The sequence below is a fragment of the Astyanax mexicanus genome, chromosome 7, assembly GCF_023375975.1.
Source record: "Astyanax mexicanus isolate ESR-SI-001 chromosome 7, AstMex3_surface, whole genome shotgun sequence".
Classification (NCBI taxonomy): Eukaryota; Metazoa; Chordata; class Actinopteri; order Characiformes; family Acestrorhamphidae; genus Astyanax; species Astyanax mexicanus.
Window position 1 is genome coordinate 21,055,599 of NC_064414.1, and position 23,073 is coordinate 21,078,671.

The window sequence follows — 23,073 nt, forward strand, 5'->3', positions numbered from 1 at the left end:
GCGCATTATGCAACACTAGTAAGGAACAAGGATGTTTACTTTCTAATTCAGCAGGTCTCACTGCTGGGTGGCAGCAAATCTAAGCTAAGTAAACAAAACTGTAATTCTTAAAAATATATATTTTAAAGTCAAGCGAGTGCTGGATGCTAATCTACACAGATTTCTCTCCTGAAAACTGTTTATTTGGGTGAGTAAAGCACCTCCGTTTATTAGCAGTAAGCTTAGATTTCCAGATTTAAACTAAGGCATTAACCGCTAGCGCTAGCCACGGTTAGCGGCTAATGCTGCCCGACAGCACTACACTGAGGAACCCTGAGTGTTCCAGGGCAATATTAGCTGTCATTTCAGCCCATGTAGCTTGTTTTAACATGGTAAACATGCAGGCTACAGTGCGATAATACTATCCTCTGAACACTGAAAGAGCTAACGCTTAGCACGGTTAGCGACTAATGCTAATACTATAATGCAAAAAATTTTGTTAATTTCTGTAACTAAACAGAAACTCCTGTATAATGCTAGCGGAGTACAGGAGTGCTTTCCAAAGTAGTACTCACAAAGTAGTACTAACATGCATGTGCCACAAGACTGGTTATGAACATAACATATTAGTTTAAAATGTTGGATTTTGCAACTTTAACCACATTTTTGTTTGAACAAAATAAGCCAGCTGTTAGCACTGTGACTAAATCTCTATAAACCTGCTGAGACCAGCTGTTAGCATTGCAGCTAGCCTGCAGCTCCTATCTCTGATAACATAGCATAGCAGCTCTCCTGCTTTAAACATCCAAACTTTGGAACTTATAAAATACTGTTTTCAGTTTTTTTTTGGTGGAGAAACATTTGGAAAGTTGCTTTGACCTATTTGTTTCATACTGCACTCTGCAATATTGCATGCACAGAGCCATGTGGGCTGCCATTGTCTTGGCTTTGTGTTTTCACAAAGTAGTATTTTTTTATTTCTAATTTTCTTCCAATTTCTCCCTTCTTTAGCTATAAGAATTGTCCCACCCATTCAACTGCTACTCAGCTGTGTACCCCCATCACTGGTGATGCCACAACACAAGAAGGGGGAAGACTAGCACCACTTTCAACGCATGTGAAGTCAGCCACCGCCTCTTTTCAAACTGCTGCTGATGCAGCATTTCCGAGTAGCGAGCATTCTCGTTTGCCTAATAATGAGGGGTAATAGCACCATCTACTCACCCAGAGAGAGCTAGGCCATTCGTGCTCTCAGGGTTCTGGCAGCTGATGACAAGCAATCTCCCAATCATAGTGGTGTCCCTTCACAAAGTAACATGTATGTGCAACAAGAACGGCTATGAACATTATATATATTATACTAGTTTAAAATATTTGATTTAGGACCGTTACCAATACTTTTAATTGGTAGAATGACTGTTCTGTTGGTACAATACACAATAACAAATGCATACCTTACTTTTTGTGTAGTAACAATACTGATGAGCTTATTAGCTCTTTGTAAATGGAGATTTCTTCACACAATAATATAACTGGCCTACCACAAGCGCTAAAAGCTGTAAGTGGGTTTGTTCTACTTGGTGTGTTCCTCCTATAAATTGAAGTGTGTATTCAAAACATACATAGAGAGTGCATATGCACATGCATGTGTATATAGATAACATGTGTGTATATAGATAACAGTGGTCAGCTCAGCATGACAAGCCTCGCTGATACTTGTCTTCATAGAGTGCTGAAGATTTTAACATCACAGCATGGCACAACTCAACTGGCCCAAAGGCAACTCGCACAAACACTTACACAAGTGAGTACAACCCCCACACACATACCCACACACCCACCCACCCACCCACAGATACACACACACACACACGCGCGCACACAGTCTCACTCAGAGTATGCCTGGGGTCAGGCAGGCGTGTCTTGTTATGCAGACTACACTCACAATCTCTCTTTCCCTCTCTCCCTTTCTTTGATTTTCTTCACAGTGACAGTGTACGAGTGGGTTTGTGTGGCTCTCCTACTGTCCCTCATATTCTAGCAATCACTACTGATAAAGGACTTCATTAGCAAGTCCTTTCTAAAGTGAGAAATAAAATTTTTAGCTTTTTTAATGCTTGTTTTGGTTCTTGTTCTATATATTACATTTTTGAAGCACCACTACTGCTAAAAGTATACTATATTTAAGCAAAATATGTAAGCAAATGTGGAAGAGCATGGTCAGAGACGTGTACAGTGGCTTGCAAAAGAAATTCAGATTTTTGCCCATTCTTCTTTGCAAAATAGCTCAAGCTCAGCCAGGTTGGATGGAGAGCGTCTGTAAACAGCAATTTACAGGTCTTGCCACAAATACCTAATGGGATTCTGGGCCATTCTAACACATGAATATTCTTTGATCTAAACCATTCCACTGTAGTTCTGTCTGTATGTTCAGGATCATTGTCTTGCTGGAAGGCGATTCTCCTTCCCAGTTTTAAGTCTTTTACCGCCACCAACAGGTTTTCTTCCAGGATCGCCCTGTATTTAGCTCCATCCATCTTCCCACTAACTCTGACCAGCTTCCCTGTCACTGCTGAAGAAAAGCATCCCCACAGCATGATGCTGCCACCACCATGTTTCACAGTGGGGATGGTGTGTTCAGGGTGATGAGCAGCGTTACTTTTTTTGCCTTTGGTCTCATCTGAGCACAGCACCTTCTTCCACATGTTTGCTGTGTCCCTTACGTGGCTTGTGGCAAAGTACAAACGCTACTTTCTTTCAACAATGTTGTTTTTCTTGCCACTCTTCCATAAAGGCCAGATTTGTGGAGTGCCCGACTTATAGTTGTCCTGTGGACAAATTCTCCCATCTGAGTTGTGGATTTCTGCAGCTTCTCCAGAGTGACCATGGGCCTCTTGGCTGCTTCTCTGACCAGTGCTCTCCTTGCTTGATTTGTCAGTTTGGGTGGACGATGGCCATATCTTGGTAGGTTTGCAGTTGCAGAATACATTTTCCATTTTTTGGATGATGGCTTGAACAGCTATAACCTAAACCTTCACAACTTTATCTCTGACCTGTCTGGTGAGTTCCTTGGTCTTCATGATGCTGTTTGTTCACTAGTGTTTTCTATTAACAGGTGTATTTATACTGAGACTAAATTACACACAGTTGGACTAATTAAGTGACTTCTGAAGGCAATTGAAGTCTGTCCCAGCTCCAGCTCGAGCCCTATACATGTCTTTTAGATGGACAAGGTTTGCATGTAGGCACCTTTACAGACATTTTTATAGTCCTTTAAATTTTTTTTTTTAATTCATCCATTTTATGTAATCTCAAATTCAGCAGATAAATGTTGTGGCTGCAAGTGAGTGTACTCATGGAACTTGATCATCATGTTTATTGAGGTAGAAGTAGCAGGAAGTAGCAGGAAATGTTTGGAGCAACACATTTGCTCATAACAAATTAAAATGTTACAAAACTGATAGGGTGGCATTTTATAATACAGATGAAACAACCCCAAACACAACCAAAACCAAACCAAGAGCTTTTTAATGGAAAGATTTGGAATGTTTTAAAATGTCTGACTCAGTGACCTAAAATCAAAACAACAGATCAGCTTTTCAGTGACTAAAGACAAAACTGAAAGCAGAAAGACACAAAAACAAGCAGCAGCTCAGTGTGGCCGGAGTAAAAGCCTGGCACAGCTGGCCATCTCAAAGAGGAAACTTAGCATGTGGTGATGTTCATGAGTTGCAGACTTCAGACAGGCCATCGATTCTACAAGATTTAGCTTTGTGTCATCAAGCACAAACTGAACCAGATTGTTCTCTACTGCACTAGAGAAGACAGGCTGTGCTGCAGAGGGGGCAGCAGAACCAGGTCATCTGTATGGAGCATGAAATTGGCTTTAGAGTCATTTAAAGAAGAGAATGTGTGTGTGAGTGTGTGTGTTTTTATGATGGGCTATATGTACAGTCATCATCAAGAAATTTGTTTGAAAAAGAGGTGAAAAAGAGAATGTTTGCAATGCTATTCAAGAAAAGATCAAGTTTACCAGGAAAAAATATACAAAATTTAGAGTGATATGGGAAAATACTGAAATATTGTGTAATGCATGTGCAACACAACATACCATACATCTTGGCATGGAGTTGTAGAGGTTCCTAAAGGTGTCCAGCGATAATCTATTCCACATAGCCCAGATATTCTCACACGGTTCTGGTAGATTTTGTGGTAGAATTTGAGTGTTGAGAGCATGTCCAAAAGCATCCCACACATTTTCAACCAGAAACATATCTGGGAATATGGCTGGCAATGCCATAGTATCTGTGTACAGGAGTAGTGCACCAGAGTGTGAGCTTATAAACATAACATTGGACAACAAACTGTGGATCTTGACACTGACTATGGCGGTTGTCTCCACCAAGGCAAAAGTGGGATTCTCTGATTATCACTGACAATCATTTAGTGCCATTCTGAGTCACTGCATAACAGTCTGGATGACTACCCACCATGTTACATTCCTGTTGCTTGATTCCTTCTTTTTTTGATGATGAATGTGTATATATTATATATTTGTGTGTAGACGTGGTAGAACTTGTTCTATTTAGCTTCACAGTCACACATGGCAATTACATTTACACAGTTTCTCACATCCAAGAACATACACTGGAGTACTACACTAATACACACTTACAAGCTGAACTGGAGGTATGAGCCTTGGGCGTGTGGGGGGTGGTTTAGTGGCCGAGAAAGGGAAAACACACACACACACACACACACACACACACACACACACACACACACACACACACACAAACACACACACAGGGAGCTCTGCTATTTCTCAGCGGCAACAGATGGCTGCTGATTATGCGGGCACTTCAAAAGCTGAGAGCAGAAGAAGAGAGTGACTCCTGGTAGAGGGAAAGAAAAGAGATGGAGGAAGGCAAAGAAGAAATGCAGGGGCGCTTAGTGTTGATCTTACACATGAGAAAATTAGTTGTTACAGGCTTGTAAAACGGGTGCTTGGAGTTCCCCTTACTTGAACCAAAATTTCTATCCCTAAAAAACAGTTTCAAAATACAGGACAAGATAGTCAACACTTGTTGACAAAACAGCCTACGCCTGGAACAGCCCTGGTCACTATACACTGTTCTCTCCTGGGAGTTGGCCTTATTGTAGTGGTGTCTGATAACAGAGAGTGGAACATTCTGTACGTTCGAACAATCCCACAGGGCAGCGCAATAGTTAGTGTACAAACACTACACCTACACCCTAGCAAATGTGAAATACCCAGCAGTGCACTGTGTTGTTTGAAAAAAAAACACCTGCAGCTTATCTGAGGAGGACAGCAAGTTGACCTACTAGGTGCTATGATGTCACTGTGTTTTTAGACGTCTAACAAATCCTATAATATGTCTATCTATAACTGTATAATCTTAATTTTGCCCTATATTATTTGGAAACGCTCAGTTTTCATTGATCAAAATTGGCCTTTTTGTGTGACCAAGACAAAGAGGAAAAACTGTGAATAAAATATTTGGATATTTTTGAACACTACCAAAATAGATATTTTGGAGATAATTTGTATTTTGAGCCCTGAAAAAGTGGGCTGCTGTTTAGAAGTGTTACCCATATTCAGTAAGCAATAAGCACTATGTGCCACCCCTGCACCACATGTATTCAAGCTAGACCAGTTTTTGGCTGGTCTTATGTTGCGAGCCACCAGACCCCTGCAGCGTACTCAGAATGTGGCAGCATGACTCGACTTCTTTAGTCTCGAGAGCCTGCCATAAAAACACAGATCCTTTGACATGATCAGCCTCATCACCATACCTTTCCCGGATTGAAAATGTGTGGGATACTATTTAATGCACTCCAGCCACTACCACAAAATCTGTAGTAACTGCATGAATATTCAAGGTACATGAGATGGATAATCCCAGGACACCATTAGGAACCTCTACAACTCTACAAATATGTTACACAATTCTTCCGCATGTGTAGTTCAATGAATATGACCAAGAGTCACATATCAGTATGTGATATCATTTGTATTAATTATTGTTCCTGGTAACCTTTATTTTTTCTTCTGAGTAGAAATGCAATTCACAAGTTGGCCTGTTACGATAACATTATTGACTTATTGCACAATATTTGGACAAATTTCAAACATTTAACTTATCAAGGACAGCTCATTAATGTATATCATATTATATTAATATATTTGTTTAAAAACACTAATTTTATTTGATTTAAATAAGATTTATTGTACAATACATGGACTTATATTCAGCACAATTAATGTGAATGTCCAAAATGTATGACTATGAATTTTGTGTGTTGTTTAAAGGTATTTAAAAAAATAATGTCTGAATATTCTTAAGAATTGAAACTTCATTACTTTTAAAATATTTTTTCTAAGAAATTATCATTATTTCAGTGCCATTAAATTCTCTTTAAATGACAATAATATTGTTTATCATATTTATTTCTGGGACAAATTATTGTCCATCCAAAGACTATCTACAAGCAAGTTACACCCTTAACTTTAACAGACAAAATAGCTTTAGAAATGAGTGATAGTGGTAATATTTTTCATGTGTTTATAGCATTTATACAGTTGCAGAGTCAGGATGTAAAGAATAAAGTATTGTTTACTGTAAACATGACTCTAGACAGTGCTTCTGATTCTCTAAAGTAGGCCACAATGACTAGAAGGCCATTCTGAACCCACAACAGGTTTGCAGATCGCTGACTGGTTGGGGTTGCGACCTCGGAGTCGTGTAATAAACTGCATGGGGTGACACCGGCACCAAGAACTTCAACAGAGCATGAAGAGAGGTGACGTCAACCAGGAAGCTTTGGGGCAGTGTTGTGTATTGCTGTTTAACGGGTCGCTGGCACACAGTGAGGGTGAGCGGCAGCGGTGCGGCTCAGAAATCCAGCAGCTTTCTCGGGTCACGATGGGTCACAGCCCAGCGGAGACCCACATCTGAACCTGCTAATCCTGCAGGACACGTATATGATCCCTGTGTGGATCAGCTGCCTTTACCTGAGCCACTGTCAGCAGGTATTACAGTACAGCAGAGGGAGCCGAGCTACACTGATTCCAAAACAGACATACCTATTGTTAAACCTAAATCTAATATCTAATTTTTAAAACCACAAACATACAGTGACATGCAAACATTTGGGCTCCATATATCTTATCTGCTTCTTCTGGAGAGGTTCACATTCTGCATCTCTGATACTACTCAAAGTCATATGAGGTAAGAACAGGGTGCCACGCACAACCATTTAAACTGTGCACTCTGGGGGCCCTGCCTCATAATTTTTTTTTAATAAATTTTCTGGTGTATTTTTTAACAGGTTGTTAAAAACACTTAAGTTTTTAAGTGATTTACTTCAATAACTATTTTAGAAAAAGGCACAGCTCCCTTGTCAGCAGCTCTAGCTCTGTGCAGCTCACAGGGCTCTACATAAACACTGTTTGTTATTTACACAATTAATCTTAGCTAAGCATTTATCACAAGCAACTACACATCATACTTTACAGAGTTAGCTAGCATGGCTATACATACATGCTAGCTACTAACATTTTATTATGTTGACAAAACAACATAATAAATCTAGCTGCTGTGCTGCATGGATGAATCTGTTTCCCACTGCTCCCAATGCAGCTCCTAGCTCCACCCACTACTCAGGCTACTGAACCAATCACCAATGCACCAAATACAAAAAATGTCTCAATAGAAATTAGTGAATTAAGGAGTGTGAGCACAAGTAAACTATTGTAATAAAAATATACAAATATGATTTTTTAGAAATTTCTCTAAAAACATTATTTAAATAACAGGGAATTTCCACAGGGCTACATAATATTTTGTGTTAAACGTAGGGAGGCAATGAATTGACGAGTAATTATGATAAATATTAGTTTAATACAAATGTAACAGTGTCAAATGTTGTGTTATTTTCATTTAACACATGTTGTATTTGTCAGTTGCGGCAGTCTAGTTTTCTGGTTTGAAAACTAGTCCTCTATTTAGTAAAATATAAGTTGTGCAGCTGATGCAACTGAACAAATCCATGCAATGGCTGGACTTTGTACAGGAGAACAGGAATCACACCCACTGTAGGTTCTTACAACGTATCAATTACTTCTTCTTGTGTGTTTCTTGTGTTTATATATATGTGTTTTATGCTATACACAGTTTCTACACACTCACGCCCCAGATAATTGGACCTGGATATGTGTAGACATTCACACATAGTATTGCTTATAAATGTACGTGCACGCACACACACACACACACACACACACACACACACACACGCACACGCATGCACCTCTCAATCCGTGTATCTCTTTCTATCTCTCTCTCATTAGCAGACCTCTTGGTGGTGAAATACAATTCCCTGGTTGCTAGGCAAACCCATAAAGGCCTGAGAAGGAGTGAAGTGTTATAAATAATGTATTTGCATTATCTAATCAGCTCACAGCCAACCCCATCCTGCGTGTGCTTGAGTGAGAGAGAGAGAGAGAGAGAGAGAGAGAGAGAGAGAGAGAGAGAGAGAGGGAGAGAGAGAGTGTGTGTATATGGGTGAGTGTGCGCATGCCTGGGTGATTGTGTGTGAGTGTGTGTGAGTGTGTGTGCAGCAGGGCACAGACACAGAGCCAGTGCTGAGTCACACTAAGATGAGGCAGTGAGGCAGCATAGCTGATCTAATGTGGTTAAACTCATATGACACAAGGGCAGAGTTTCACTGAGTTTGACTCAACCCACTCTGCTCTCATCCCCAAAAAACACCCAACCAGCTGCCCAGGGCAGTGAGCCACAAACACACACACACACACACACACACAGCTTTAAATATACTGTATATAAAAATATATAACTAAAATAAAAATGAAAAAAATCAATTTTCCAATCCAAAATTAGTAGTTGACGAGGTACCCATGGTTACTCGATGGTTGCTTTGATTTTGCTACGTTATAGCAAAATAGTTGCTAGGTGGATCTCAGGATATTTAAGTTGGTTAATGTAGTGTTCCTGATGTGGTTGCTACACTGTTGCTAAGTGGTTGCTAGCTGTGGTTGCTATAGTGTTGCTCAGAGGATGGTAACTGTACAGTAGAGTGTGGCATGGTGATTGCTGTGGCATTTTAAGCATTTGCTTAGGGATGCTTAAGGTGTTTCTTAGTGGTTGCTGCTTGCCCTTGCATTGGTATACCATGATGTTGGCTGGTATTTAAAAGTGTCTCTTTAATTAAAACGTTTGCACCAAATCGATTCATATAGGGAAAAATGTCCTCAAAAACTCAAAGCACTGTGCGTGCACACCATGCACTCAATTAAAGCTACATACGAGCCCGAATCACAAAATCAAACAGAACAATCCTGTGTGTGTGTGTGTGTGTGTGTGTTCTGCAATCAGTAAGTAGAGCACTCCTAAATTTTCCCCAATTTAGTCATTTCCAGTTTCCACCCACTTACTAGCACTTCCCCATTATTTGAGGTTCCCAGCACTGGGAGGATCATTGTTGGACATTAAACCACCAGTCTTCTGATGACAGAGCCCATTCTAAAGTTCCACAGATCACAGGTTTACAATAGAAAGCAGATTCAACCTTAATTTGAAAGGTTCTTTAAATAATGGCATAGAAGAAACACAAGCAATTGCTACTAGGTAGTAGCTATGGTATTGCTTAATGTTTTTATAGCATCCCAGGTGGTTGCAATTAATGCAATTGATAAATAGATTTTAGTATTCATTTTAAGTATTTTTGGTTACTTAGTATTGCTGATTAGTTAAGCGCCGGTTGCTATTGTACCAAGTAGTTGCTCTTATGTTGCAAAGTGGACACTAGCAGATGGATGCTTCAGTTAAAAAAAGTGGATTATAATTTTCTTAGTTGCCCTCATTTTAGCACAGTCTTTTTGGATTTGTTTTAGTTTAAGCACAAATAAAAAAGAAGTAAAAGAACACTGGCTTCCATTTGAACTGGGATGCTGTAATTTCCTTGTTATATGTAGGAAATCTTTACTGGAACACCCTCACAAGGATTTCCGTTCAGATTCCAAGAGTGCTGGACCACACGTCAACAGTTGTCCAGTCTTGTCCAACTTCTATCTTTGGATATCATGTGTTCACGGTGTTTGGATGCGCCAAATGCTATATAATGCCTTGATATAAACTGGTAATGATAATAATGCAAACCTGGGACAGAACTGATAATGAAAATCACAGGTAACTTAAAATCATTTTTTTAAGTAGTAAACAATTCTCTAAATGTTTAACCTTCAACACTGTCAACTCTGGACAACATTCGAAAAGGTTTGACTAAGAACCTTAGTCTGTACCAGCAAAGCACTGATTTGGAATGAGCTGGATCACAGCCTAAACACCAAGATTGTTAAAATCTGACATCAACGCTTAATGTGGCTACTTTAGGCTTTTAGAGGAATCTAGAGTATGAAACATATTCCCGGTTGTTTAACACTTTTTTTTTAGAAAATAATAACACATGTGTTCACTGTATAGCTTTAATATTCTTCAATATTAAATGTACAACGTAAAAAAAAACAAAAAAAACAAACAAAAAAAAAACACATTAAATGAGAAGAGGTGTGTTCAAACTTTTGACCGGTTCTGTATATGTCCTTCATTTGTTCTCCTCCAACTAGCAGAGCTATTAGCAACGTTCTCTGGCTCAGAGAAAGTTGGCAGAGTTCTGTACAAATGGATTCACTGAGTCATTTCTGAAGCATGTCATTTAGCAGTTGAAAGCAAGACATACTAGAACACTTCTCCCACTCCTAAATCAGAGGGCTGAGGCCAGCTTGCAGTGGATCCAGGTGATCAGCTCAATGCTGCTGTTGATTCGCAATAAAGACACATTGGGAAATACGTACAGCGGAGCCAGCTGGCTGCAATTCAGGTTTTTATCACCTCTAGGGATTGACAGAGTACGTCTGTTGTCCAGAAATAGCAAGGGAAATGTGCTCCGATTGGCCAAATATAGGGAGAAAATGGCCCGGCTCGCTGCGCTTACTCCAGCACTGACTAATGAAGGCCTTGACATTATGGAGTCAGAATGAGTGGAGGCAGCGCTAATGTTAGCTCACCTACCCCTGTGGGCTGCAACAGCAACCTGCCTCCTCATGCTACTGCAAGTGTAGTGCCGTACTGAGCGAAGAGGAGATGCAGATCACTTCTTCCTCTACATTATAATCCAATTCTTGTTTCATACTGTGACGTTTATAGCAAAAAACTGAAGACAAATATTCTGTTCTGTGCGTCATAAAGTCCCCCCAAAAGTACTGGAACAGTAACAATCCCTTTATTCCTGCTGTAGCCTAAAAACATTTGGGTTTGATATCAAAAGATGAATTTACGACAAACAGTTGTTTTATGGTTTTTCTTTACAGCACTTAAAATGTTTCTGACATCAACTGCTGAGGTTTCCCTTGGTCTACCTGTTCATCAACTGTTACTTCAGGACATACAGTACACTTTGGTGCATTGCTATTCTAACAGCGCAGCGCTTCTGCGCTTCTCAACTTCTCAGTAAAGGAAACTGACCTGCCTGTTCATGCTGTGAAGGTGCGGAAGCAGGCCATTTACAGGAACAGCAATGTTATCTTATTTGTATTTCTGTTTATTGTTGATGTAAAAGCACCTTGAGTGTTTAACGAGTGAGGGTGTAAGCGGGTTGAGCGTGCCCAGCATATGACGTTCTCAATACACATGTGACACTGTGGATCGAGAAATGTTAAATGCTGATACAACTTTGGAAATACGATGTCTGATTTATCTTGTCATAAGCACACTATCTAGTGGTCAACATCACTAACAAGATAAAACCTCACAACTTACAGTATGTGTAGTGTGATAAAGGCAATTTTGTTTTCTTTGTCAAAAAGTTGTTTAAAGTCAAGTTACAAAGACATGTTATCTTGGAAAAAATTGGAACACACCATAAACGACAAAACTAATAGTTAGGACTGAACTGATAGAATAGTTAAAAATAGTATTTTTGTGCTGCATTTTATTCAGACCCAACTCAACTTCAAGCTGGCGGGCATTTCTTCAAATGTATTTATACAAGATTTTCTGATCTTACTCTGCTGAATTTTTAGCAACATATGTTTACAATTGACTCAAAGTGAGGTGCCCAGCAGCATGATTCTGGTGATACCATCATGAGGTTGTGGAGGTCCTTGCACTCAGGCTGCGGCTACGTAAACACATTAATGGAGACTGAACCAGTGCAGTAACTGATTAAGAAATGACTTAAAGTGGAAGCAGATGGTCTCGCACTGTTCTCTCTGTAGTTCTGAACAGTTTACTTGTGGCAGAAAAAAAGAATGCCCTCCTTTTTTTATACGAACAATGCATTCATTTATTAACGACTGTGTGAAGATAATATTAGTACTATTAAAAAACATATTTACCATATCAACTATTACTATTAGTATGAATAGAGCCTTTAGTGTTCATTTAAGTTAAGATTGTTAGCTATGCTTTCCATGTTTTGTTGCTTATAGGGTTCTATATCACACTGAATGTTATTTTAATGTTATTTAAATCGCTAGATGGAACCATAACAACCCATGTAGGGCCCAATCTAGCTGAGGTTATCGCTAGTAAATGCCACCTGACAGCATAAACTGAGGAACTCTGAGTGTTTCAGTAAGCCAGGGTGATATTAGCAGAATACAGGCAGATATACTCACCTCTTAACGGCAAAAGAGCTAGCACTTAGCATGGTTAGTGGCTAATGCTAGTGCTAATCCAGCCTTGGTGCTGGAGAACTAAACTGAAACTCCTGTATAATTTTGTACTTCAGTGCAGTGGCTTTACTGCTCCTCACAACCTGACTGATAAAATTCATACATAAGATGCACCGGATTATAAGGCGCACTGACAATATGTGGGAAAATTAAAGGATTTATGTGCGCATTATATAGCAAAAAATATGGTATTTAATATGGTAAAATGAAATACGTCTATTTGTATATCCCTGATTAGAAAGCCAGTATCTGAGGGAGTGTAGGGTCAGAGGTACTATGGCTTTATGTGGCAGAGTCAAGGGCCTTGCTCAAGGTCCCATCATTGGCAGTTCAGCAGATTTGGGTATCAAACTCACAACTCTGTAAGCAAAAACCCTCAACCAACGTAAGCCTCAACCAACATGAACCAAAGTGAGCTGAATTCTAGGTAGAGATTTCCATATTTGAGGAATTTGCAAGAGTTGACACAACTGAAGTGCAATGGCTGAGCCTCACTCCTTATGAACCACCTTTATAAACATGCTAGCACTCTTTCCAGGTAAGAATTATGAAGGTAGTTTAAGGCACAGGTGGTCAGCCTTTTTAAATGGGCCCTTTATACAGGGTTCATACACTTTTTAACCAATACATTCCATTCCTTTTTTTAAGGCAAATATCCGTGACCATTCGATCTTTAAAACATCAGTGCAGACATGGAACTATAAAACAAAAAATCTACTAAAACTGTAATAATAAAAAAAAACATTTTTAAGCAATGTTGACACAATCTTCAATAATAATAAAATGTGTGTCAGACCCTAAAAGCTCCATTGTGCCTGGAAAAGCCTATTTTCAAATTCCATGACTTTTCCAGTTTTTTTTTTTTTTTGCTTTTTACAGGGCTCCACTATATTTATAAGCCAATGGGTCCTTTCTGAGTACTTTAATAGGTACTAATATTTTTTTTTACTCAGAGTGTCCAAATACTCTGCTCTGTTCTACAGCCATTATTTACACTCCAGAGAACATATTGCAGATGTGCCGAATGACAGCACTAGTGGTGCCTCGTGCGTGTCACAAAATCACATGTTTGTATTATGTAAGATAATTCTGATGAAGTGTGAAGATGACCTAAGATGTTTAGTAAGGAGGCAGAGGCGTGCTACGTTTCGAGAGCGTATTTTGGATTCACTGCTTTAAGTATAAAAGCCTGGTATGGGGAAACCTAGTGCATGTGTGTGTGTGGGCAGAGATTACCAAAACTGAGACAGACGTGACGTAGTGATATTGTGACGACTGAGCTTGCTGATGTGTGTGGCAGTGTGTGGTATCTGTGTGGGGTGATTAATCTGTGATTAACACGGAGTGGTGTGTATGTGGGTTCACACTTCATTTTCTTACTATTGTGATGCAGAGGTCAAATTACAAAGTACAAATACTTTGTTATGTTACTTAAGAAGAAATGTTGGTTACTTATACTTTATCGGAGTAATTATTATTATTATTTTTTATTTATCTTAGAATAGGATTTGGGTTTTTTTAAGATGAGAAGCTGGAATGAAAACAAGCTGAATTTTAATCAATATAAATATGTGCAATATGGGCTCTTGAGGGGTGGCCTAAGCTTTTGTCCTTAGTGTCATTTTCCCCCTTACATTACTTTTACTTTTATTATTTAAGTAGTTTTGGAAGCAGTACTTTTACTCTTTTACTTGAGTATTTTATTTACTTTATTTACTTTAGCTTGAGTTGATACTTCATGTTCTACAGAAGTATTTTAAATCCTAGTATCTATACTTCTACCTGAGTAATAATTTTGTGAACACTTCGGATACCTTTGTTGTGATGACCACATATACAGAAGAGCGCCTCATAATACTTATAGATAATTTTCGCCTTATAGTGCGAAAAATGCGGCATCTGCGTGTAGTATGAATGTAAGAGACAAGTACTCACAAGGTGTATTAATATATGCTGTCCTGTGGGATTGATGGCCAGAGCTTCATCATACAGGCTCTTGGCCTCCACATCGTTGCCTCTGAGCTCAGCCAGCTGGCCCTTCAGGAGCAGCACTGAGTGGGAGGTGGGGTAGAGCGCTCCTGCCTCCTGAACACAAAACTGTGCCTCCTTCACCCGTCCGTCCGCCATGAACAGCTCACCTACACACACACACACACACACACACACATGAAAACACATCAAGACTCACTATAGGTATACATTAGCATACATTTGTGTCCCACCTAGATTGTAGTCCTGTATTCTAGCTGTTTTTGAGTGTGTATATGGGCTGCAGTCCGGCACAGATTGGTGAGATTTCTAGTAAAGCATGTCTACTAAACCTGGCAATAAATAGGTAAATTGAAGATTTTGGGCCCTATCTTACAAACAGCATAAGGTGGGATACGATGCTCAATACTATCTTACACTCTGCCAACAGTCACTCTTCTTTTCACTCCTTGTGCCTGCGCTGTTAAAATAGATTTTTTTTATATCTATAGGTGTGGTGCCGTAGGTGTGGTGGCTGTGAGTGATATTTGTGTAAAATCTGGCATTATCCATGTACCATGATAGTCTGACAGTAGCTTTTTTCATTTTTAGTGACAGGTCTTTACCTCTCAGCTTGTCCAGAAATGCATGTGTAAATCATGACCTTCATTAGTGACTTAACAATGAAGTTACACTTGCAAAATATAGGAGAAAAGTAAAAAAAAATAAATAAATAAATAAATCGTCCTCCATCCAATCAATCTATTCTACTTCTTTCTCTCTCCTTCCTGTTTCCAGGAATTTGTAATCTTGTCCAGTTTTGTCCACTAGCTTCCCTATCAGTCCTTTCCTATCACACACAAAACCAAGCTGGTGAGGTGAAGGCTGGCACGTGCTTCCCCTTGGACACAGTGTGCACCACTGAGTCTTTTTAAAAATCTGCAAATGCAACATCATCGGTCTGAAGATAGAGCCAATGCTTAGCTGGCTGCACCATTTGTAACCTGCCAGAAATCAAGGTTGCACAGTTCAGTGCCCTCCTAAAGTCCTTCAGTCTCTTCTTTTACCACAAGCAGATGCTGAAGGCATATTTTGAACTAGAAAGGTGCAAGGAAGTAAAGCAGTTTAAAACATTACATAATTTTTTTTAATTCAGTAATTGTTTCAAAGTAGTCTGTAAGGTATGATGGATGTTGGTACTTGGCAAAGTAACATTATATTATATATATTTTGACCTCTTTTTCCTAGTAAAACAACAGCATGGTACATCTTACAGAGGTAATATTTATATAAAATATTCAATACATACATTAGTGTTTGTGTTAGTATAAGCATACAGATGGGGCATAGCAAATGATTACGGTTATGAAGATCATTACAAATTGTTTCAGTTAAGATGAGTAAGTACAGGCAGCTATAACATTTAATGCTTATTTTATGCATGCCTAAATGTACTACACTGAAAAAAATGATGCATGAAATTTGTTAAAAAAAAAAAATCTGCATTTGTTTTTTTTTAAGTATATTTAATTTAATGTAAATTTAAGTAACTTCAACTCGGTTTCAAGACTAAAATGTTACATAGAGTAAATAAGTGAAACTTTACTTAATTTCTGCATACAATATTACCTAATTACAATAATACTTACCTAATTTATACAAAATTACTCAAATAATTTATGATACATAATATATTATCATTTCTGAAATTTAAATATTTTGATTTAAAACACACATATTACACTGTCTCAACACATGGATATCATGTAATACATTCTTTATACTAGTATACTAAAAAGAATGTATTATATGCCATCCGTGTGTTAAGACAGTGAGACTTGGTCTATTTACAAAATAAATCTTTGAGATTATGTAAATATTTGAATGTGTGTTTTAACTAAAATATCTATAATAATATTGTATAAATTATGTTTAGTAAAAAAAAAGATTGACTGAAGTTCAGGTCACTTATTTACTCTATGTAACATTTAAGTCTTGAAACCGAGTTGAAGTTACTTACATTTATCTGAAATTAAATTTACTTAAAAAAAGCAAATGCAAAAAGTTGCAAAACTTAAGTCAATTTTATGCATCATTTTTTTCAGTGTATGTTTGGTCATTTGAGCAGGTAAGGAGCCATTTATACCATTAGAGAATGATAGAGCTTATAGAATCACTGCTATAGAGACCAGAGGTGGAGCCAGATATGACTACTTATTTAAAGGTCAGCTGGTAGATTTTCACATGCCAGAGTATAAAAACTAGTTTAGAATGTCTAACCACACTAACATTAGCTGGCTGGCTAACAATTTGTTAGACTTACTAAAAAACGTAGAGGTATTGTCTGTAAATGCACATAACAGCACAAAACTACATGATCACTACTTATCTATTTTCACGCTTAGCCATGTGTTGTTTAAATAGCAATGGAGTTTATGATTATATCTATATATCTAAGATGGGCATGTTGGTTTGGAAGTGAGGTGTCTTCAGGTAAATTTCTGCCGTATTGCTATCTAAATGACGGAAAACACAGGTGCTCCACTGACTGATTTAAACCCTGGCAACAGTTAACCAACCGTCAGACATTCATTCCTACCTTGGCAATGCAGGCACACTGCACACACTCAAGATGCGTACACCCTGCTCACTACACACACACACACAGGCACACAGCAGTGCACAAACCCAACATTGGTGTTCCCGTAAATGACCAGTTTCTCTTTGATGAGAAGTGCAAAAGCACTGCGCCGTTAAAATTCCAATCCGCCAAAGTCATAGCACACCTGGCTTAAAGCTAATGGCAATCTTTTAAGTCCTTACAATACCAAAGACCACTGACAAGCCCTAAATTTAGCTGTGTGGCACGCGGTACACCTATAGATCCCTAAAATAGGGAAGAATGAATCTAAAAAAAACGTTTAAAGAGGTTTAGTGGGTAAAAATGAGATGGTGTGTAAAATGGTGTGTTTTGTTATTAAAAAATCTGGGAAGAGGTGCAGCTACAGATCTTATCACACTGCAACCAGCCAGCAGAGGCGCTAGAATTGTGGCTGCTTCAATTTTTAAAAAAGATGTTGAGCTCTCTAGGTTTTTGTGTAGTGTTGATAAACACAAGTGTTTTCCAGAAGGTATCTACTCTGTAACTATGGCAGAAAACGTCTTAAATGGATTTATGAAACCAGAATAATCAGCATACAGATTGAGCACAGCAAAATGACTGTACAACACACTAAATTGACTTTAAGTGTCTCAGAGTTCACATTGTGCTCAGAGTTAAATGTACAGTGTCATTAATATTATCTCATGAAGATATTAACAACATTAACAACCGCTTCATTTAGGGTGAGTAAGTATGAACAGCTAGAATATAGACTGTTTATTTAATGTGTGCTTTAAGTTCATTATGTTTGGACGTTTCACACTGCGACGATGGTTACTTAGCCCATGTATACACGCGCACACAAACAATGGAGGATATTCATCTCTACAGCTAAATAAGGCCATGTGCGGCTGCTGCTGCTGCAGCCTGGGTTCGCAGGGAGGGCTATCCCAGACAGCTGCACACTCCATCCTCACTGGCTAACACCACACACACACACACACACACACACACACACACACACACACAAACACACACAGACACACAGCTCTGTACTGGCACGCACGGCTGCCCATCACCATATTACTACATCCTCATTAAAGCCTCTGTGTGTGTGTGTGTGAGTGTGTTTGCGCGTGTGTGTGTGTGTGTGTGTGTGTGCGTGCGTGTTTGTTTTTCAGGAGCACAGATGGGATAATTTGGGCATGCTAATACACTGAGGGAAAATAAAGATTAAAGCTTTGAGCCGTTCTGAATATGAGGGGAAAGAAAGACAGAACTCGTGACCAAGTCGTCATTTAAAAACAGATTTCACTTTGTCTGATTCAGTTTTCATTTTCTTCAGAAACACATGACTGCAGAAGAACTGAAGATGCTACTACGTCACTGCAGGTTCTCCCCGAGTGTCCTCATTCATTCGAGGTACAGGATGTGGCCATAATGGAAAAAATATGAACAATATAGTAATATTAGGGCATGCCATCCTTGTTAGTTCTCAGCAGTGCAGGGCTTTCATTCTACCAAATGCAATACAGTGGCCTGGCTGAATTGGGCAATAGCTGCAGTGTGCTGCTCTGTTCCAGTATTACATCAGCCTGGCTGCCACTCACTGACTTCTGCTTGCTTCTCTCTCTCTCACTGATGCAAAACAAGGATGCAGCCCATTTCAGGCAGGAAATGAGCCCATGGCAACGGAATGTTGGGAATGGAAGTGAGAGGGCAGAAATACCCTCAGCAAGAGCCCTGGGAAAGAAGCTTCATACACAGTTGCATATCGTCACTGTCATGTAAAAAAAAAAAAGTCTTTAAAATGGCAACATTCCAGGAAAAGGAAAAGAAAAAACCTACTAAACTCAGTTTGAAACTCTGACACAATGTAAACAAAGAGCAACTGATAGACTCAGATTGTCACAAAATGATTAATGGAAAAAAGTAACAGTACAGTAGACTTCAAGTAAAGTTGACTTCATGGTAAGGATACACACCCAATCCCATTAAAGCACATGATACAGATATATAAGATTGCAGTGGAGTGCTAACGTTCAGCAACCTAGCAGCTGCTAGTTAACTAGCTAACTTTAGTCATAGTTTATTTTGAGAAAGGGGGCAAGTGGTGCACTAATGAATTATTATTGTCCATTCCTTATTTCTTCTGTGACAGGAAGCTAAAATTACCTTTTAGCTTTATCTCATAACTTTAATTCAATTAATTTTTGATCCACCTCAAATGCTCCAGCCTCTATTGTCTGTTGCACCATTTAAGGTGGAACAGGAAAGTTAGTTAGCTAGCTACTGAGACGAATTACTATTGATTTTTTTATGATTGTTATGTTAAAAAAATGACATAAAACACTGAAACAACACATTGAACTATGGTAGTCAATATAGTGGTTATCATCATTTTCAACAAGGAAAAAAATTATTTGTGGGTTTTTTCGGTCAGCATGATTCTGTTTATGCTCAAAGTTGAATTAATGGATTATATCAACCATTGTTTGACATATACTCTGACACATGAAGTCATGAGACAGTACTGTGTCCCGTGACTTTTGTCATGTCATAAGGAAGCTTAAAATTGACTCCTGTGGAATTGTCACTTCAGTCACAGTCTGTTCAGAGGGACAATTCTAGCCAGATTTTGACGATCACAATCACGACCCACTGCACTGTCCACTGTGGGTGATAATGCCTTCTATGATGTACCGTAGCAGTAGTTCTAGTACTGTGAGCTTTTTGGACCCACCATGGATTTTGAGGTGCGTTTAAGATCATTATCCTGCTGTAGAAACCAACCTATTTTCATCATTAGCCTTTTAGTCAGATGTTTACCTTCAGATTATATTGGTTTTTAGTTGGACCCATTCTGCCCTCTACCTGTGACGTTGCACGCTACATGATTCCTGTGCCACTGGCTGCAACAAAACTCAAGTGTTGCTGCACAGTAGAACAGTGCACCACCAGCACAGAACCATTTAAATCTTACTAAACATCTTTTGTAGTTAGACATTGGTTTTGTTTTGTCTTTCCAGTAATCCAATGAGAAGTTATCTCGGTCTTCCAGACTTTTGTTCTTTATAGACTTTAGTCTATCTTGACTAAAGATCCTGTTATTTGCCACCCAGTCAACATTGCTCATCACCTGATCTTTCTCTAACAAGCTACTGTAATTAAAGCTTAAAACACAGGTAAAATTTACAGTGATAAAGTGACAGTAAAATCTATTCAGATTTCTAAATAGCCATTATTTCTTTACCTGCCTCCAGCCAGATGCGCTCCAGGGTGGTCCAAACATATGCAGGCCCCTGCCTGTGGGTAGAGCTTATGGCAGACACCTCAGACATGGCCTGCTCCAGTCGAGAGACAGCCACAGATGCAGACCTCTGAGAACCTGAAACAAGGCAACGTTTTATAAACACATCATGTACATATGTGCTTTTAATCTCACACAGCAGAGGTGTCCATTTCCAGTCCTGCAGAGGTAGTTCAACACAGTTTCATGATTTCCCTGTTTAAACATACGTACTAAACCTGGTAACAAAAGCCCAAACTATATGAAAATGTTCTATGAAACTGTTAGTAATTATAAAGAGAGTTCCAAGCATTCAAAAAATGAATAAATAAATAAAATAATAAAATTGGCCAATTTTGTGTATTGTGTATTTTGTATTATAACATATTACTATGTGTGTAGTCACATGACTCCACCCCATCTTTCATCTGCAACATGGAAGCACAGTGGAGGAGAACTCTAAAACGGAGCCAACTGAGCAGCTTGTGGAGCTTGAAAAAAATGCAGTGTCCATCTTTCATTAAAATAATCTTTCATTTATCACAATCAGGGTAAATATTATTACATTAATAAAATATATTATTTTTTTAGTGAATAAAGATGCTTCAAATGCTTCTTCAAGTGACGCCATAGAAAAACTACTTTTGCTGTCATAAAGAAACATATTTGTAAATAAGTATTGCTGTGATGAACCTTTTTGTAAGATCTAAAGAACCTTAACTTGATTGAAAGTTTGGAGTTGTGGATTGTGTGTTGTAGCATTGAAGATGGAGCATCCAATGTGTTTTTGTTGGTGTCTGTTAAAGGGTAAATCCAGTGTGAAAATAGTTTTTTTTTTTGCATGGGCAATACTATGCCCCTTTCACTTGCATTGTAAGCCTGTTGGGAGCACCGACTAAAATCGCTGTATTTCAGGATGCTGGGGGTGAACAGAGGAAGGCTATTTGACAAAAGCTCGTACTCTATATCGTGTTTCAGTACACTACAAGTTAATTTCACACCAGAGTTCTCCTTTAAGGATGTTATGCAGGAGTAGTATATGGTTGTGGTCATGAACTAACTTAGGAAAATGGCAACTGTACAGAAGATGGCAAAAGATGTTTTAACTTTTAATGGAGGTCAATGTAAATCTATGTAATTCTGTAACTAAGTCATTTTGGAGTACTATGTCATTTTGAGGGACTTTTTCAAACTTTCCCCCCAATTTAGTACATTTAAAAACACTGGATTCCCAGCTCTGATACATCAGCTCCAGCTGCTGATGATAAAGTTATTCAAAATCGCGATTTTTGGGCCATAGTGAAAGTGTCTTGGTCTGATGATTCCTATCGCTCTACTGATCATGGATTTTTTTTGGCTACAAAGGGTGGATTTCTCAGTCAGGGATAAAGAAAGCCTTGCCCTGAACTAAATATATATTTTTTTTCAATGGAGAATTTCCGTTCAAAATGCTGTGTAGTCAAAGACTAAATTCCTGTCAGAGAAACTGCCCCAAAGAGTCTAAGAGTCTTGTCTACCAACAAGAGGTTTTACTGAATTGAAATTGTGTAACATATAAAAAGTAACAAACCAACATAGAAGCCCAATTCAGAACATCCAGGAAAATAAAATTTTCTTTTCTTTCACAGTTGTTAAGGTATCTAATTGAAGCAGCATTTACGATACTCTGCAAATCAATGCAAGTTAAACAGGCATTGCAACATATTACCACTAGGAATGCTTTTAGCTTTTAAAAAGAAATTTGTCTTTGTGAGGCTGGTTGCCTGGGAGCGAAAAGGTCAAGCCTTCTTTAAATACTTCTGCAGCACTGAGACAGTGTGTGTGTGTGTGTTCTCACAGGTCTTCACAGATTCTGCTGAGTTTCTGTTACATTATGTATCCAAATGTTTATGGGTACCTGTTCTTTTTGTTTCTCAATTCCTTCTAAAAATCAAAGGTTAATTACTAGAAGAGTTTCCCTTAAACAGTCTTTACACTACATTGTTGTGGGGATTTGATTGCAATCAAGAGCTACAAGAGCTTTAGTGTGGTCTAGAACAAATAATTAGTGAGGTTAGGTAGATGTTGGATGATTAGATTAGTCATAAGTGCCATGACATTAACTCTATCATTCCATGCAACACTAATAGTGCACCCCAACGTTAATCCTGAAAAAAAATTATATCACTGAAAAAATACTGTATTTCAGTAACTCATTTCAAAATGTGAAACCAACGTCACCGAAAGACATGTCTCTTCAAACCATCACTGACCATCAGTAAATTGATTCACACTCACATCCACTTGCCACTTGCATGTATTTTGGCACTAATTTGCCAAATACATGCAAACTGTTTGCCATGTACTCGAAAAGGATTTAAGAAAACAGTGTCACTAAAGTTATATTTATGCTGCTTTTCTCTGTTATGGATCTTTTAAACAAAAATGAATTAATAGATGGAAATGCATGTAGAA

The 23,073-nt window shown here is 38.6% G+C and overlaps 1 protein-coding gene across 2 annotated transcripts in view; it reads right to left on the bottom strand.

The window, feature by feature from the left end:
* The window catches only part of ttc7a (tetratricopeptide repeat domain 7A), an 88,014-nt gene that overhangs the window by 3,762 nt on the left and 61,179 nt on the right, over positions 1–23,073 (bottom strand). For both annotated transcript variants that reach the window (XM_022684975.2, XM_007255779.4), the window contains exons 19-20: positions 20,584–20,718; positions 14,696–14,898 (exon numbers count right to left, since the gene is read on the bottom strand). In XM_022684975.2, coding sequence (XP_022540696.2) covers positions 14,696–14,898; positions 20,584–20,718 — 338 coding nt within the window. The remainder of the gene's footprint in view (positions 1–14,695; positions 14,899–20,583; positions 20,719–23,073) is intronic.